At 30.7% G+C, this 18736-nt stretch overlaps 1 protein-coding gene across 1 annotated transcript; it reads right to left on the bottom strand.

Moving 5' to 3' along the window:
* Positions 1 to 1983: 1983 nt before the first annotated feature.
* On the bottom strand, positions 1984 to 17943 carry LOC134701993 (putative uncharacterized protein DDB_G0271982). The gene is made up of 4 exons (XM_063563104.1): positions 17844 to 17943; positions 12187 to 12261; positions 11397 to 11486; positions 1984 to 2204 (listed from the first exon to the last, which is right to left on the bottom strand). The coding sequence occupies exons 1-4, from the start codon at positions 17941 to 17943 to the stop codon at positions 1984 to 1986; spliced, it is 486 nt and encodes a 161-aa protein (XP_063419174.1).
* Positions 17944 to 18736: the final 793 nt, after the last annotated feature.

The following is an 18736-nucleotide window of genomic DNA, read 5'->3' as shown; positions in this document are numbered from 1 at the left end:
ATTGGAACTTGTTCTTCAGGGTTCTTTAACGTGATGTGTGTGCATTTTGTTTGGAAGTTCTGTATTTGGAAAGTTTAATTCTAATTTAAGGTCCTCGCGCGCGAGGTTGTTTTGAAGTCACGTGACGCGCAAATATATATGTCTGGAGTTATTGGTTTCTTCTCAGGGGAGACTGTTGAACAGAGCACATATGTATTGATCGGAGAAACACGATCACTATTGGTTTTATGATTTACAGGTCATTGATGACGGATTGTATTTTAATACATGTTAAGAAATTTGAGTGTAGGAACTCAGCAATATTTACGAATTTAGGAGCAATTTCTACGTCATTGAATTTTATTTCTTAATCAAGCGGACCGCACCTAACGGGAACTTTTTTTTCTCAATTCATTTTATATTTTACAGGTTAACTATTGTCGTTCAATGCATTCACTCAAACATTATGCTGTTATTTTAGTATTTTATCAAATCGTTCATAGATTTATTTCAGAAAAGACATGAATTGGAGCAGATTTTTGCAGGGATGAATTTGTATTTTTAAAAAGAAGTTTGTTTATAAGGAGGAATGCATTTTACAGTAAAATGCACAAGACAGAATTTCAAGGCGAAATGGGATCCTCAAAACTTAAAGAAACAAAGAAAAGAGTTGGGATGAAGGACGGTGGACCTTGGTTGATAAATCATAATAAGATGCATGTATACATTATGATAGCTGCAGAGTTGAGGCTTTAATTAGTTCATATTGTTCATTTTTCCGTTTCAGTGGCATGGAACCCTTAAAACAAGGACGCGTACTATTTCGACAAAAGCTTTCCAATTATATCATGTCGCGATTAACATTTTGGTCAAACTTTTTTATACGGCTTGCGATTCATGTGTTACAAAAACATAATGATAAATTTATTTGGTAAAGGCAGACAACTCCTATAAGATCTTACTGGATTTCTGTGTTCCAAATTAGCCAAAAAATTCCTGAAGATGTAACGTAAAAAGAATTTTGTCGATATATATTGTTTACGAAGTAGATGGAAGCACATGGTAAACAGTGAATAGTGAGATAACTCTTTCAAAGAAACTGGTTGAGATTAGAAGGTGAAATCTAAAAGCGCTTTAACTGTATGATACAATATTAGAAACATTCAAGCGACATATTGCGAATTTCTAAATTTGGCGGAAGGAAAAAATAATAATCAGGTCAAAAACAGAAAAATGGATAGACCTTAAATCAAAAGGGTGCAATAGCAATCCAAAAGAACAACCAACAGAATATAGAATAAAGATGTAGTAAAACGAATCATTTATTTAAACTCGGGTATCAAGAGATGTCAAAATAAGGATAATATAAAATTGAAACGTTAGTAGCTTGAAGACAAAAAGGCTCAAACAGAATTGCCTTAAAAATTGATTTACCTGTTCAACTGTTGTCATTCGAGTGACACTGATGAGTTTTGAGTACATATAGTGTGCGTCTGGCGTCCTTTTTGTAAATCAGTTTTTATACAACAACAACAAAATATTATGACAGACAGTTGCTTCATTTAAGGTACCTGGACAGTGACAGGTATATTAAGAATGTGCCGTGGTTGAACATGATGCAATATGCCATTAGAGACACTTGCACGAATCAGTGGGAACCCAAATTAGTCGGTATCAAACAAAAAAACACAAAAGACACAGGAAATAAAACAGTGAGGAAACTTACAACGGATCAAGTGAAAGGATGTAAACGCAGTCCGAGGAGATTTCGCCCTTGTTCAATACGAAAACATAGTTATCGACAGGATGCAGTGTAAATGATAAGAAAACGATATTTGTTTTTAACTTATATATAAAACTATCAACAATAAAATCATTGTCAGTATCAATAAAGCGGTAAGCTTTCAATCTAAATATACTAATAAACTTTATAAGTCTTTATAAATGTAAATGGTTTCAGAGGTATACTCATTTGTTTTTCTCAGTTAAAATGATGAATCTGATTCAAAGGTTGTGAGCCTGAGAATCGCGCGCTCTCTCTTTATTTCTCTCTCTCTTTCTGTCTGTCTGTCTTCCCTTTCTGTTTCTCTCTGTTTCCCTTTCTCCGTTTCTCTCTCTGTGTCTCTGTCTCTCTATTTCTGTCTGTCTGTCTTTCTCTCTGTTTCTCTCTGTTTGTCTTTCTCTGTTTCTCTCTCTCTCTCTCTCTCTCTCTCTCTCGTTGTGTTCTTGTAGATCAGTCTATTTTACTGTTTTCTTCAAACACTGTCACCCTTATGTTGTCAACCACAGTGGAAAACAATAATCATAAATCATTTACGAAGCAATCTTTTTTTAGAATCACATAATTCCTGTTAAAAACAAATTTACAAATTACGTTATTAAATCAAGACTCAGCATACAAATCAATATTAAGGCCAACACTGGTTCCCACCGTATGAAGGCACAAATTGCGAGGTTCTTCTATTATCTGAAATATTAATAATGATCAAGGTAAGTAAATACTATATAAATCATTAAAACAAATAAGAGTAGTTATTTCGTATTCATTTTCTATGCTATATTTCGAAATATTTTCAAAACGTCAAAAAATGAATGAAAATTATTATTTAACACCTCCAAAATCTACCAAGGAAAGACATACTTTCCGCAAACAGAGACTGAAAAAAGCCATGTCATACCGACCTATAGTTTTTGAAATCCATGATCACGGGAAGGGGACTAAAGACAACTGACTAATGTCGATCAGTAACTGAATGTTAAACCATGAGGCAAATGAATACAAGAAATGGATTGAATATTATAACATACGATTTATATCATATCGAAAGTAAGTTAACTATTATTCCTATAATGTATTTGGAACACCAAAATGGTAACGCTTATCTATTTAGATTTGGAAGATTATCTTCTGAAATATTGAAAAGTCCCATTTTTTATATTAATTGTTAGATAAAAATGAATTAATCGCATAATATTAATATGAAAGTATAAATATTTATTACTTTAGATTATGATAATGATTAATAGAAAAAATAATATATAATGCGCAATTTATTTTGACAGTAATACCAAAGAGGTATAGGAATGATTCAATTTGTAAATATAGTAGAGATGAACAAAAAAATCGATATAATCCTAAGGCCATTTTTTTTAATTAGATATAAGCGAATGCAGTTTTCTTTATTTATTCAAAATACGAACATATGAAGCTTAGGTAGCTACTTGATAGAAATTTGACGCTCAGAAACGGACACCTCTGATAGGTTTCCTTAGATCTTACCTATAATGTAATTACAATAGACAGGATTAGAGAGAGGCATTAATGATTCATTAATATTAATTCCAAAATATGCCATCTTTATTGATCTGACTGCAGTATCGTAACTACATCTCTTTTGAATAAGTTTGTTTAAAAGTCTGGTTAACGTTTGAGGTGAATGAAGACCTTTTTGTGATTTGTATAGAATATTACCATTAACGATTGGGTGTAAAATACCGAAACATATAAGATGCCTGTATGTTGATTTATATTTACGAATGATGTCCTTGTACCGATGATAAAAATAAGTAAATTGTTTCACTAGTTCGTGAAAATCGAAAACCCTGAGGTTTTATTTTTTTTCTGTGAAACAACGATTTATTTCGTTAATATCAAATACGTTGTTACATATACGAGCAAATCGTTGTAATAGTACACCATAAAATGTTGACGAAGATATCAATAATTAACAATAGGAATTGAAAAATCATCCGTTTTATTAAAATATTTTGTATAAAGCTTCCCGTTAACATGGTTAGACCTTGGAAAGGGCAGTCATTATAGTTCATGTTGTTAGTATGAGCTTTATTTAAAGTCAGTTCAGTAGGATAAATACTGAAGTCGTCATTATTGAGAGCCACTATATTGTCCTATTATCTAAAAGTGTAATTACATTTTTGTATCAGATGTTGTTTCGGTGGGTTTTTGCTGATGTTAATCATAAATTATAAATCATGACAATACAGAAACAGGTTTGCAATAAGTAGTGGACAGCTGCTCCTCATTGAATCTTAACGATAATTGGAATCTCAATAGCGAACAAAAATCTCGAAAAATTTTAAAATTCTTTTGCTTGTTGTCACTAAAATGACTAAAATGAGTTTGAACATATATATTCATATTCTGAATTTTTTAATGCCCATCTAATTAGGTGTGTGCATTTTTTCTGTAATAACTGTAACCAAACATTAACCAACATTGATATCTTTGTATGAAACAACTAGTTACATCTTTAATGATAAGTGGTTGCTCATATCTTTATATTCTATAAGAAATTCCAAAACGAGCCCATTCAGGTATTTGAAACAGCTTAAGTTTTAAGTTATGAACAAAAAATTAGGTTTGCAGCCATAAGACGATATAGTTTGATGAAATCTTAATTTTGTGAAAAACTATAAAGACTCGAAGTGATTGTCGAATCTGATTGCAACCAATAAACTATATATGTTAATAATAATTTACCGATAATATTTACCCTATATGTATAGGCACTTCATTTTCGAGGTACTAGTTTATATTGGTCTACAAAAAAATAAAGACAAAATACTATACAATTTTCAAAAAACAATAGAAATTGTCAACGAAGAAACCAGTAAACGATAGAGAGATGAGCTATTTCGGTTACTTCATCCTCTTAAACAAAGACAATAATTATAACAGATAGCAGCAGCACATTAACCTAGTTCACGATGATAAGGTCGTTCATAGTACACCTGCAATGCCACAGCATGGCTGTTTTCAAAACGACTTAAACATGTTAAAGGGGAAAAGTAAAAAACAAATTTAGCCCGACGAGTCACGAAATTGTCTTTTTCAAATGCTTTTTCCATTATTTGCTTTACTTATCTCCAATAAAAAAAAATAAAAAAATTACATTCGATATTGCATCTAAATAATGTTCATGCTTACAACAATGCTACCCTTATCAATAGATCTAACTGCAAAATAGTTATATAAAATAGTCGCTATGACTATTCAGCAATAAGCTTTAACGAATATTGCCTTGGTTCATTTATGGAAAGTCTACAGGAAATGCAATGTTATTTCTTATAATATGAAATTCGTTATTGGACTGCAGTTGAAACCAAAACATATAAACGCATACTAACAATATTTATTTGTTCACATCCATCTTTAAATTTCAACCGCAATATATAATAAATAATATTTGAACATATTGTATTTGCAAAGATGCAATATTTTGTTGTACATATATATATTTATACTGCAATCAGCTATTGTACTATGCAGATAAAAAGCTATACGTATTAACGTTAGCTTTATACGTCAATGACTTTCACTAACCTATAAGACCCGCCTACTTACCGGAACTACTGTATTTTATCAACAACGTCACGTCACGACCATGACAACGTAAAGTAACAATGTTCAAACTTTTATGTATTTAAACTTTTATATCTTCAAATTAGTTTTTTTATATACCATGTTTATCAAATGTTATTAATTAAGTTCATTTTCCCTTTCTGATTCCTTAATATGTCAATGTCTTACCGCCTGGATTACGCTCATAGGGAAATACCCCAAAATGGTACCCAAGAAGGAAATTCCAAACACTTTTTTGGAACAATTTTTGTAACATATTTTTTTCATTTTTTAATTTGTTTTCGTTGCGGCACGAAACGGGAAAATTCTCGGTAGAACCTGGCATTTTCCCGTTTCTAAGCCTCATACAAATAAATTTCATGTCTTAATACACTACACGTATATTGTCTAAATATACATAAATATAGTGTCTAAAAATAGCAACAATCAACATTCAATCTATCGAGGTGTGAATCAGTTTGTAAATAACTGATGCAGTTACTAAATTAAATTATATAAGTGTCTTAGAATGTAACTTTAACACACTAATGAGTGTTATAAAATTAGTTGTTATATTTTATATATTATTCACGCAATATTTCGCAAACAAATTAGCTTCATCGGGCGTGTGCATCTATCTAGGTGAAATCGGATGCATGACAGAAATATCTTTGTATCTTGAACTACACAAAATTTGCGCAAAAGTTTAACATATTGATTGATGGGGTATATAAAACATATTTTTGCCGTTTATTGTACATAACAATTTTAAATTCAAACAAATAGTTGTTTTAGTTAGAAATATAATGAAATTCATGATACATTCCTTTGGTTTTGTGTAGAACTGTTTATCATCCCCCTCATTAAGTCCAGCAGGTTCAAGAGTACGTAGCTGATGCATCCACAACATTCCTCTCTGTTTTTTCCTTTCGGAGTCCCAATTTTGGTTTACCTCAATTATTTGAAAGGTGATATTATCAAAAGTATGTCTGGTTCTTAAGTTCTTTCGTAATTGGACATTTTCTTCCTTTTGTATAGAACGACCGGTGATTGTTAAGTCTGATGTTGAATTTAGTTTCTGTTTCACCAACATACTGCAGCTTGCAAGTTCCAAAGGTAAGAATATAAATTCTGTTGTCTGTTTTGCAATTAGATTTAACATAGATGTTTAATGTTTTATATACCCCACCAAACAATATGTTAAACGTTTACACAAATTTTGTGTAGCTTAAGCTACAAAGATATTTTTTGTCATGCATCTGATTTCACCCAGAAAGATGCACACGCCCGATCAAGCTAATTTGTTTAGCGAAATATTGCGTGAATAATATTAGAATATAACAATTAATTTTATAACACTCATTAGTGTGTTTAAGTTACATTTTAGACACTTGCCTGATGACGTCTCATAGAACGATTACATTTTTTTTGCAGATCAGTCGCAAAGAAGGAATTCGAGGTCCTGCATATTGTTTGAAAATCATTGAGAAACATATTCTACCAACAAATCTCATGTAATACGATATTTATCCACTCTCAACACCCTCGCGTTTTAAATTTGAAAACTTAACTGTCTCGAGTAGATAAATATCGTATCACACTCCATGCAGTGGAAGAATCTATATATATACAATTTACAAAACTGTAATTTATATTTGGGTTAATATGACGTTAATAATGTTTGCTGGAATTTTGGATATTTTCCTTCTTTAATTAGGTGTTAAAACTCATGAACAGATGTTATTTAACAATATTAATAATTATACGAAAATGCATCATAAAATACTAAAGGTGCCATTTCTAACACTGGATCTCTTTGATTTTACTATTCTGACTGATTTTAATAGATAACCCTAAATTACCTCTAGTCATCATCAACCAGCATACTATAACACCAACGATGGCACCATAACTTGAAAAATCTTTTGCAACTACAAAATAAGAAATAAATACGACGTTTTCGTTTTTACCAAAACAAAATTTAAAAATCTTTTTTTATTAAGAAATGTATCGTCCTCATGTATAACTTTTTGGTTGCACTAGCTCTAGTGAGTTTGTATAAACTTCTGCTATCTAGCCTCACTGAAGAGACACTAATATTTGAAATGAGGATCTAGTGAATCTCAATCGTAATAACAATGTTCTTATGAATTTTGTCGTATATGTCAAAGGGGCAGTAGCTGTCAAATTCATGTTCACAAACTTGACTCAAATTCTTATACTAGATTTTGTACATACTATTAAAAAGGTAAACCTAAATACTAAAATTTCTTTAAAATCAATTTGCAATGCATGGTCTCTATAATAGATATCGGCATTTCGTTTTTATTTTAATATAAACGCCATCTAATTACCATCGAGGTGACCTCCATATAACCTGATATAAACATAAATGTAGATGTAATTAAAAAGTCAATTGTTCATTTGTTTTATATCGTTGCTAGGCACCATGATCTCATTTTATAGATCTTAGTATGCTGAACATTTTTGCATTCACAGTTTCTTTCTATTTCTAACCTCCTTTGAGTTATAAGCACAAAATCACCATTTCGGACCCGAAAAACAGTTTTGGTGCAATAGGTCCATAATAGTTAGTCTAATAATTTTTTGAACCCCCATAACAAATGTAGATCTGGTCAAGACACACATTTTCCCAGTTACATTTTATCAGCCATATTTTAGGTTATTGAGTAAATCCGATAATCATTTCTTTTGATTTGAATACAATGAAAACTTCACAAAAGATTAAAAATAAACTCATCGTAGATATAAGGATTAAATTGTTATATTTACGCGAGACGCGTGTCTCGTCTTCATAAGACTCATTAGTGACGCTCGAATCCAAAAAAATATAAAGGCTAAAAAAAGTATGAAGTTGAAGAGCATTGAGGACCAAAATTCCTAAAAGTTTAATGTATTCCTGAGGTAGAAAATCCTTAGTTTTTGAAAATTTCAAAGTTTTTTCAACAGTTAATTTATAATTATGAACATATCAATGCTAATTCAAGTCAACACATAAGTGCTGACTACTGGGCTGGTGATACACTCGAGGAAATAAATCTCCACCAGCCGTGGCATGGACCCATTGGTTTCAAATGAAATCATTAAAGATAACATAATTAAAATTTTATATTTACGCCAAATATAGAGAACAATTCTGGATAAGGGAATTTCGGACTGCAATTTTATATAGTTGCAATGATTATGTCAAATGAGTTGACAATTTGCCAAGTCCTGCCTGCAGTGCTGATAATGTAATGAGTTTATGTAATACTACCTTATGACAGCAACGTAGTCATGGGCAAACACATTACCATCGGCCTAATGTAAAACATCAACAAAAAGAACTATTCTTATTTCACTGCCTGATTATTTTCTTAAATGTTTGAGAGATCATGCATTTGACAAAGGATAAATCAATACGTTTTCTTCAAATAAATAACAGACTTGTCAGTATTATTTGTGATGTAGCTCTTTTCCGTTTTTTCAAACCAGTAAGATCGGAACCTTTACATGAGGAAAAGAGGAAATTCCTTCCTGTTCTTTTTACCAATAAATGAATTGATGCAATCAACATCTGCAACTTTCTACATCACAAGTAGGTAACATCTAAAATTCCTATTTATTTTCAAAATCAGTCTGTTCCAATTGTATCCTATAGTTACACCAAAACCATTGCACCCACATTATTTAACTATAAACAAAAATTGCATGACCTTGACTTAAACAATACATTAAAAAAAAACTGACATGTGACTGTTCCCACCCGCCTCTCTGGCTTTGATACAAGTGGGGATTTAAACATACTTCACCATGAAAATCTCCAAAAGGTAATTTCGTATGGTCCTAAGTTTAGAGAACCTCAACACATCAATTGAAACCATAACTTCAAAAAAATTATGCATTCAAATGAGGACTACGTCAGAGCAAGGCTAAACGAGAAGATGAACTGGACACTGTGAAAATGGGTCACAACTATTAGGACTGATAAAACGGCGCATTCCTATGTTGAAAAACTGTGAATGATCGATCTAAGTCCGTTTTTATAGACAAAGAGGCCGTGATATCATTATGACTGTCATCTCTTCATGATACGTATGTTGTTGTTCCTGCGGACAAGTTTTAAATAATATTGTCTTTGTATGCAAATCGCATAACTACCAATGTCTTGTAATAAAAGAATAAGGAATAAATCAGCACTCTGGTAAATCCACATACAAAGACGTATCATTTGAGATTTTGGCAAATCATCAACAAATCGGAGGATTGTATTGGATATCTAAGCTTCACAAAATTCCGTACAAACAACGGTACATTGCCGGCTAATCTGCATTTTCTACTTCAGAATTTTCCAATATATTGACTAAACTTATGTCCGCAATAAAAGAGGGTCTTCAGAAATACTGTGAAACTGTTTACTCGCGTAGTGGTACTAGCCTTATATGGATTCTTTAAAATTCTTAAGAACTTCTGGATAATTTTCATTCTCGGTCTGTTTTTTGACATTAATTATAACATAACTTTTGATTTTAAACCTTGCATGCCACCATTCCCTATGTGAAATTATAATTGTTTTGAGTATACATTGAACGACAAAATGTCTTCCTGTGCGACGTTTGCATTTGCTGACGTCAATCACGCGAAACAGTTTTTTTTTAATTTGATAGACGCTTTTTGTGCTTTTTTAAATGTTTTGAGATTGTAACACAGTGATGACTGATGTAACCATATTTTGACTAATTAACCGATTATGTCTGTTTTGTGAACGCATCGTTGTAAAACTAACAGAATTTGATACGACTGTCAAACATGTGTCAGGTTTAGCGCTATCAAACTAGGTTCAATCTACCATTTTCTAATGCCTGTACCAAGTAAGGAATATGACAGTTGTTGTTCATTCGTTTCATGTGATTAATCGTTTGAAATGGCCATTTGATTAAGACTTTTCGTTTTGAATTTTTGTGATTAAACTTTTTTCATCAAGACACTGAAATTTTACGAAGGAATGTACAGTGTAATAAATAAAAGTACAAGTTCTGTCATAGTACCTTATTCGTCAACATTTATCAACTGATGTAATTGAAATTTGAAATCATAAATAAGTGATAATTTCCCCAAACCCCTCGAAATAGTAATCTCGGTAACATTTGCATTACCCCAATTAGATATATAGCAAAGCAGTATGTACTGTTTGAACTTAAACGCGACACTCACATCTATAAATATATCTGAGTAAAACCTTTTGTACACACATTTTATTAAAACTATATTGCCCACACATTGTGTGCTTATGACATCTTATAGAAAGAATAGATATGTTCATATGTTCTATTTATTATTTCATTAAAAAAGATTATTATCTTTCTGCGCGTAGGTGCACAGAATATGACTTATAAATCAGATAATGGTATATGATGAAATATCGGAGTGAAGATTTTTTTTCTCCCGAATTCGCATTGAAATAGTATGACTCAAAAGAACGCTGAAGTTGACTTCTGATCATCACCTTGGATTAGATTAATACGAGACTTTCATGCATAAATTAATATTTCGGGTTTTTTCGACAAGAGAATACAGTAGTTACATGTAGTTTCATTATCCCCCTCAATTAATTTGAACTTTTAAAATAAAACGACATCAATTGCTCTTTGTTTTCCCCTTAGACAAAAAAGACAACACAGGCATATTACTGTCAGTACATGTAAGAAATTGAAATATATTATATAATATTTTAAATATGACAAGATACATAATTTTAACTTAATTTTCTTTTATCCCCGTATTACGTCAATTCACATCGTTTCCTTTCTTTTTAAACATATGTTTTCTATATGAATGAATGATTCAACAAGAGGTGTTTTTTTTTTTATCGAGAATGCAGTTTTATGTTGACATGTATTATTTCAGATACATAAAACACATCAGTTTAAACTGGTAGGTTTAAAACAACGAGCCATAAAGATAGAAACTTTAAAAGGGTACAGTAAAGTCATCATGAAGGAATTAATAAACAAAGCCTCTCCTTACCAGAAAAAAATGTAAATCAAAATAGTACCTGTACATTCATCTCCTTGTGCAAGTCCAACAATTACTGGTATAACCACTAATATGACACTTAAACTGAATAAAATTAAAAGCTTCACACCTGCAACAAATTATAAATTGAACCAACAAACTATTTTCGAAATTTAAATCTCATTTATCAATAAAAAAATAAAAAAATAACTAAAAAGGTCGGACTTATTTTAAACTGTGCGAGATAATTACTAATTTTTATCTTACTCACAATTCTAACAGTAAAGACTATAATCAAATTATAGATGAACAAAGGATTATTCAAGAAAATAATATATATATTTTTTAATGCTGCTAATTTTTGTGATATCTGAAATTAAATCAAATTAATTGTGTGTGCAAAATCGTGATTCCAGCAATTTAAAAAAATATTTTCGGCATTGTTAACAGCAAACAAAAATGCTTTTGGGAACACGGCCGTTAATTTTAGCAGTAAACGATAAAATGTCCTTTCTTCTTGTAAATCTAATATATCATAATCCATGATTCTAAAGGGATTCTGTAACAAATGATTAATGAGAGGTACTATTTTTTTTATGCCAATGCAATGTAAGTGTATAAATATTTCTAAATGAACCGTCGGTTTGATGTTTGAATTGTTATGGAAATAGATAAATGTTTAAATTATAAAGAAACGAAGGTTTTTACTCCCTCAAGCAACATTTACCTTAGATGGATTTGTAGAAACGACATACATTGTATATGTAAGTATAGGGTTCGTATAGTATGACCTGTCGAATTAACAAAAAAAACTGCAATTATGATAATACCTGTTCCTTCACAGCATTCGTCAATTGAGCACTTCCTGCAACGGCGTAGGATTTCTTCTATTCTCTCTTCTGTTCCTGTAAAAAAAATGAACGTATGTTAGCATGTTCATTTCTAAAATTTAAATTTGCTATAGCCAACAAAATCATTTGAACCAAGTACATAACATAAAGATCCATAAGATAATTGATGTGTTTTCCACGTTGATGTAAACGGTTTGATACAAGTAATTCATAAAACGTTTTTGTTTTTTAAAGCAGTTAATGTTTATCCTTGATTATTAATTATTCATTAAAGAATCTGTACCAACGTCCATTAAGAATTTCGACCTTAGGATATGAGTACCATAAAAGAGGGACGAAAAATACCAGAGGGACAGTTAAACTCATAGATTGAAAAAAACCAACTGACAACGCCGTGGCTAAAAAAAAAAGAAAGATAAATAATAGTACAGAAGACACAAAAAAAAAGACTTTGGCAAAACTTTGAGGAATTTTGGGTCATCAATTCTTTGAACTTCGTTTGTTTGTCCATTTATACTTTTTTGATTCGAGGCATTGCTTTATTCTTTTTTTATCAAACGTGCGTCTGGCGTTGAATACTTTAATTCTGTCATCTATGTTGAGTTTTATATATTATGGTGTTTTAATAGCTTTATTTTATTTAGTACAGTGCATCAGTAGATGCAACGGAGACAGATCACAATGGAAGTGAAGATTGAAATTTACTCTCTGATCTATAAGATAAAATATTTACGAAATAGAAGAATATTTTATTGAATGTTGTTGCGAACTCAGTCTGCTGTTCATATTTTAGTTATATTGTAGAAGACTAGAAGAAGATATAATTTGTAGTAATGATGTAATTGAGGATGGATTAAGTCGATTTTTTTCAAAACATCTTAGATGGAAAAAAAGAAACACAAAGGTAGATAGCTGAGACATGTATTCTACGAAAAGCTTTACACAACTCTTAGACAGAGACATTAAAGAGTAAAATATAAATAGAAACTGAAATTCACATTCAATAAGATAAACAGATGATTGTTTATGAATTGTATAAAATTCTGGACAAAATGACATACACCGATATATATAAAACCATAATTATGTCTAATAAAAAACTTCAATATAAATTATAAGATGAGGTTTGAGTTACAATGTGACAACTACCAATCCAAGGCACAATGTGTGTAAAATAAACAATTATATTTCAAAGTACGGCCGTCAACAAGGAGCCTTGGTTCACACCGAACAGCAAGCTATACAGATCCTTAAAATGACTAGTGTAAAATAATTCAAACAGGAAAACCAATATTCTATATAAAAACCTTCCTTCACCCTCACCTGAAACAATGAAGAACTTTACAATACAAAATGACAAACAATAAAAGCTCAATCGCAAGTTTGATCTACGACACTAAATAAATAACAAAATCCTGTATCACTGTCAAAAAGACAACTTTACATATGAAAACAGCACGACGAAATGAAACAGTTTGAGGTTTTGAATTTGACATATGCATAGAAACTCTCTGCAGTTTAGTGGAATTTTCCTCGATGTTCGGAATTTTTGTTATTCAACTTTTTTAATACAATATTACCGTACCATTAAGGATATGAAATACCGTTTAAAAACAAGCTGACTACAGATACAGCCAAAAATGATTTTTTAAAATTTGTGTATCTCTGAAAGAATTAAGTAAATGTTTAATTAATTTATGGTAACAAAATCCCTTGATAATTTACCATTGGTACATCTATTAAGTTTATAAAAATCTCAATCATCATCTATGATTTGGGATATATAAAATGTTATCAAAGGTACCAGGATTATAACTTAATACGCTAGACGCGCGATTCGTATACATAAGACTCACCAGTCACGCTCAGATAAAAATATATATAAAGCCAAACAAGAACAAAGTTGAAGAACATAGAGGACCCAAAATTCCAAAAGTCGTACCTAATACGGAAAGAGTCATCTATTCCTTGGATTAGAAAATTCTCAAATTTTAGAAAAAAATCAAAGTTTGTAAACAGGAATTTTATAGGGACATCGCCGTATAAAAAAGGAAAATAAACCATTTATAGGGAATGAAAAATCGCCTCATTTACCGTAAATTTTGATAGGAAGTTTCCTTTTAGAATTTGTTATGTCTAAATCTAGAGAAGGAAAACTACTGCTGTGTTTTAAGTAAAATCATTTTGGTAAATTGCTGTATTTTTTTTAGAGAACTTTTGATTATTAAATGAAAACATATTATCATAATAATGGTAGGTATTGTTGAATGAGTCAACAAATTGTAACAATGACGTGTCTTTACTGATTTTAGCTTTAAACATATCAAAGGGACGCAATTTGTGCCCATAGGAATACCTATTACCTTTCGATATACTTTATCGCCGAAACGTACGTATATGTTGTTCAGGAGAAAATCTAAAACTTCAATCATATCTTCATATTTCAATTAAGCGTATCTAGCATACTTTACCTTTTTCATTAAAGAAAAGGCTTTAAACTAGTTAAAGCAAATAATTTTGAGAAAAGCTCTCCCGTTAACTGTTTACCTTACAGTATTGTGTAAAGTGAAACTGAAACAAGTCAGTCTTGTTCTGGCTCGGCACGAAAAAAATTGTGAATATCCACATGTATTTTGTTTAACAATATGGCGGCATTGCCTCATTTGACACAGCTCTACACAGTGCTAAATGTAGTAAGACAATTTTTATATGCTGTCGTACAGTTTGATTAGAAATACGATTATTTAAGCACGTGGATATTCTAGGTGTGTGATAAGTTTTCAATTGCTTTCAAATTCTTAATATCATGATTATCTAAATAGGTGTAAAGAAAAAATTAAAAAAAGACCGGAGGTTGTTACATTGTAGGTGTAATACCACCAAATCATAGTACTTCACATCCTGTTGCATACGGAAAAGGGATGTAAAAATATTTCTTTAAATTTGGCAGGTGAAGGTAATTCATCCTACATAACATCGCAGTAACACATTTTTAGGCCATAGTATTACACCTGAATAAGGATTACAATTACGAAATAATAAATAATTGACAAAGCAATAAAAAACTATTACAAAACTGTTATAAAATGCACGACGCATAGACTTTAGGTAGATTCATGGTATAATTCCATCTTAGTTTGTATTATTGTAGTACTTAATCAGTCTAGTTATTTGCCCAAATCTGCAAATTTGTAGATGTGCAATTTTATTGGGTAAACTTGTTTTTTTTATATGACGAAAACTTGCTTATTTATTGCATTATCCCAATATTTTAACAAATAACAAACATTTTTTTTTTAGAATCTTTTTTTTCAACTGAGACATTTAAGGGAAGATAACTTTTTTAGTAAAAAAAATATACTAGTCTGACAGGGAATTTTTAAATTTTTACTTGTAGCAAGAAAACAAGTTAGTTCGGTGACACCACTTTATATTTTTATTTTCTTAAAACATATAATGAAACCCATCTTCTGACAATCTTTTTCAAAATACAATCTCATAGATTTTTTTTATGCACTAAAATGTGTTTTTGTATGATCATTCTAAGCAAATTTTGGCAATTTTCAACGACTCATGGCTTCAACAATAGCATGGTGACCTATCATTTCTATTATATTTTTTCATTTAAGCTAAGTATAAAAGAATTCTATCTCGAAAAACTTATACATATGATCTACCTTTAGTAGTACCATACAGACATACAACAAACACAGTGCAAAAACAGAGATAATAAGACAGAATTATGTTGTGAATTCTTGACGTTTTTTTTTTATTTTTCAGAAAAGATAACTTGAGTTGTGAATATAATGTAAATCTTTAAGGAACGAAATTGAACACAAATTTTGCATCATCCAAATAAACTTTTTTTTAAATTGGAGAATGAATTTGGTAATTTGTTTCAATTCAAACTTAACTTAAAAAAACATGCTACAGGTGAACTATTGTAAAAGGGAAAACAATTGCTCTTTCATAGATTTTTCTTCAGATAATAGAAGTATTTCAAGCATGGGATATATATATAATAATGACAATTATAACGAACGCAATAATTATTTGCTTTTTACAAAAAAAAAAAAAAAAGAGAACACATGTATAACAGATCTAGACTTGTAATTATTCAATGCAAATACTTTATTGTAGAGGAGAAATTGGCAACATTTCTGTTTGAACTTTAAAAAAAAATTGGATGATAGAAGTTTCTTTTTAGGTAAACGTAAACAAACGATTAAAGATTTGTTTATCAGAGTTGATACATACCTAACTTTTGAAGGCAAAATAAAATGACGAAGATGATCAAACGGAGTAGTAAAAACGAACATGCAAATCCAAGCATGCACCATAGCATAGTTTTAGTCCAACATTCGATGTTATAAAAATTCCCTGAAATGTAAAATACATTATTTTACCACAGTAGTTTACTGTTATAAACACATTATAAACCCATTTTGAGGGAGGTTACAATTCACGATTATCAGAAACCTGTGCAATTCATATGAACTTCATACGAAGCAAGATCTTGTGCGTCGACCTCAGAAGCGCTTCTTGCTATGCTTACATCGGCTGTTATTCGAACCCGCACTCATTCAATAAAAATGTAAAATAGCAATTCCATAAGTTTGATGCGTCTGTAGTCTTTTTCTATGTTTTACTAAATCAGGACGGCTCGAATCTTAACATTTGAAAGCTAATGATATAAGTACGTATTTACAGTATGGGCACTATCACTACAGGACATCAAAGTATAAAATATTGCAATCGGAAATTAATCAATTTCCTGAACGGATAAGTAATCGCGCAACTTGATAAATTTAAGAGAAAGGAAACCTTTGAATTCAAATTCGAACAATATTACGGTATACTTGTGACTATATTGTTCATCAGACACTGTATTGAGCTTTTAACTTTGTGGTAGTTTTTGATTATTGTCTGTTATATTTTCTTTGATTATGAGGAACATAAATCTGCCAATTATGCTTGGCGTTTCAATTTTTTCAATTTTATTTTTGATTATATGGCCTTTAGTTGCGTACCACCAACAGAGTTGGTCTCTGATGTACAATTGTTTCATTTGCATTTATACGACACATTATAACAATCATATTTCAAGAAATACAATAAGTAAAAACGACCTTCTAAAATGTCTTGTTTTTTTTTTCCTTTTTAAATAACTTTTGTTATGGTTTACTTTTACAAATTGTGGTTTGAATGGTGTATTGTCTAATTGGAACTCATGTCACATCTTCTTATATCTATTTATTACAAAATATTTTTTATTAAAGACTCGTCATGCATAATTACATGAACAAGTGAAATCGAAATGTACAAGTGATTCAAAAATGGGATTAGGAAACATTAGCGATGCTCACATTTAAATCAATCTCCCTATCATATTTTAATCGCATAGTCAGATAAAAATTCAAAATGTCTAAGTGTTAAATGTTTTTTCCGTTTTGCAAAGTATACAAATTGGTTTATGTCACTATGGATTCATAAATAGATCCATATTTATAGTGGGAGGCTGTTTGTTTCCTTCTCGATGAACTATTATTGGCTAAACGCTGCTACATCTTTAAGGTATTTCCGCATCTCCCTTCATTCAGAATTAAATTGAAATAATCAAAAGGTATTAAACTTACCATTGATCGAATTCGACGGAACGTCTTGAAGAGTGACTTCAGTAACAGCTCTCTCGTTATTTGCACCATAAGTGCATGTCCACCATCCATTAAGTTGCATGTTTAATGGTATACTGACGATGATCTCATGAAGTGTATTGTTTTTTGTTATGTTTGCTTTGTGCAATAAGGAAACACATGGTCGATGAGGAACGCAAAATCCTACTTCATTAAGTTGTGGATCATAAAATGTAATCGGAAAATTTAATGCGTCAATTTTACATACTAATACAAGTCTAGTGCTCTTAATTTTCCAATTAAAACATACATGAGTTCGACAGGATGATGAATCTGAAGCTATAACATATAAAATATTAGGCATTGATTTGCCAAAAAACACATTTTTTTACATTTTCCTTAATAGAAGAATTTTGCCAACAACCGTGTTTGATATTATCTAAAGAGATGATAGTTAAGTATCTAATCTTTGTTAGAACAATAGTATTGTTTTCACTTTGCATTTGCGAAACGGCAACACATTGTGTTATCATTAACTGTAAAACATTGAAATAATTTTAATGCAAACGAATTAACAAAAACTAAGAATAAATGAAGCATGACCTGTTTGACGTCACATCTGGTCATAGGATTGATGCAGTTTTTGCCGTTTCAAAAGTCAGCTTTATTACTTCTTTATCAGTGGTTTACTTCATATTACGTAGAATATATGCTGTCAATTCCTTTAATATGTTTGTTATTTTGTATTTAATTTTTTCAATTGTTGTTAAAAAAATCGGTGTACACCAATGTATCTGCATTTTGAAACCATAAGTAAGAGTCACAATAAAAATTAACGCAAAACCCTTGATTAAAACAAAACATGGTATAAAATCAAAAAAAGAGAAAAAAACAAT

Source organism: Mytilus trossulus, unplaced genomic scaffold (assembly GCF_036588685.1).
Source record: "Mytilus trossulus isolate FHL-02 unplaced genomic scaffold, PNRI_Mtr1.1.1.hap1 h1tg000373l__unscaffolded, whole genome shotgun sequence".
NCBI lineage: Eukaryota > Metazoa > Mollusca > Bivalvia > Mytilida > Mytilidae > Mytilus > Mytilus trossulus.
Note: the sequence above shows the minus strand (reverse complement) of the source record. Positions and strands in the feature narration are given on the sequence as shown.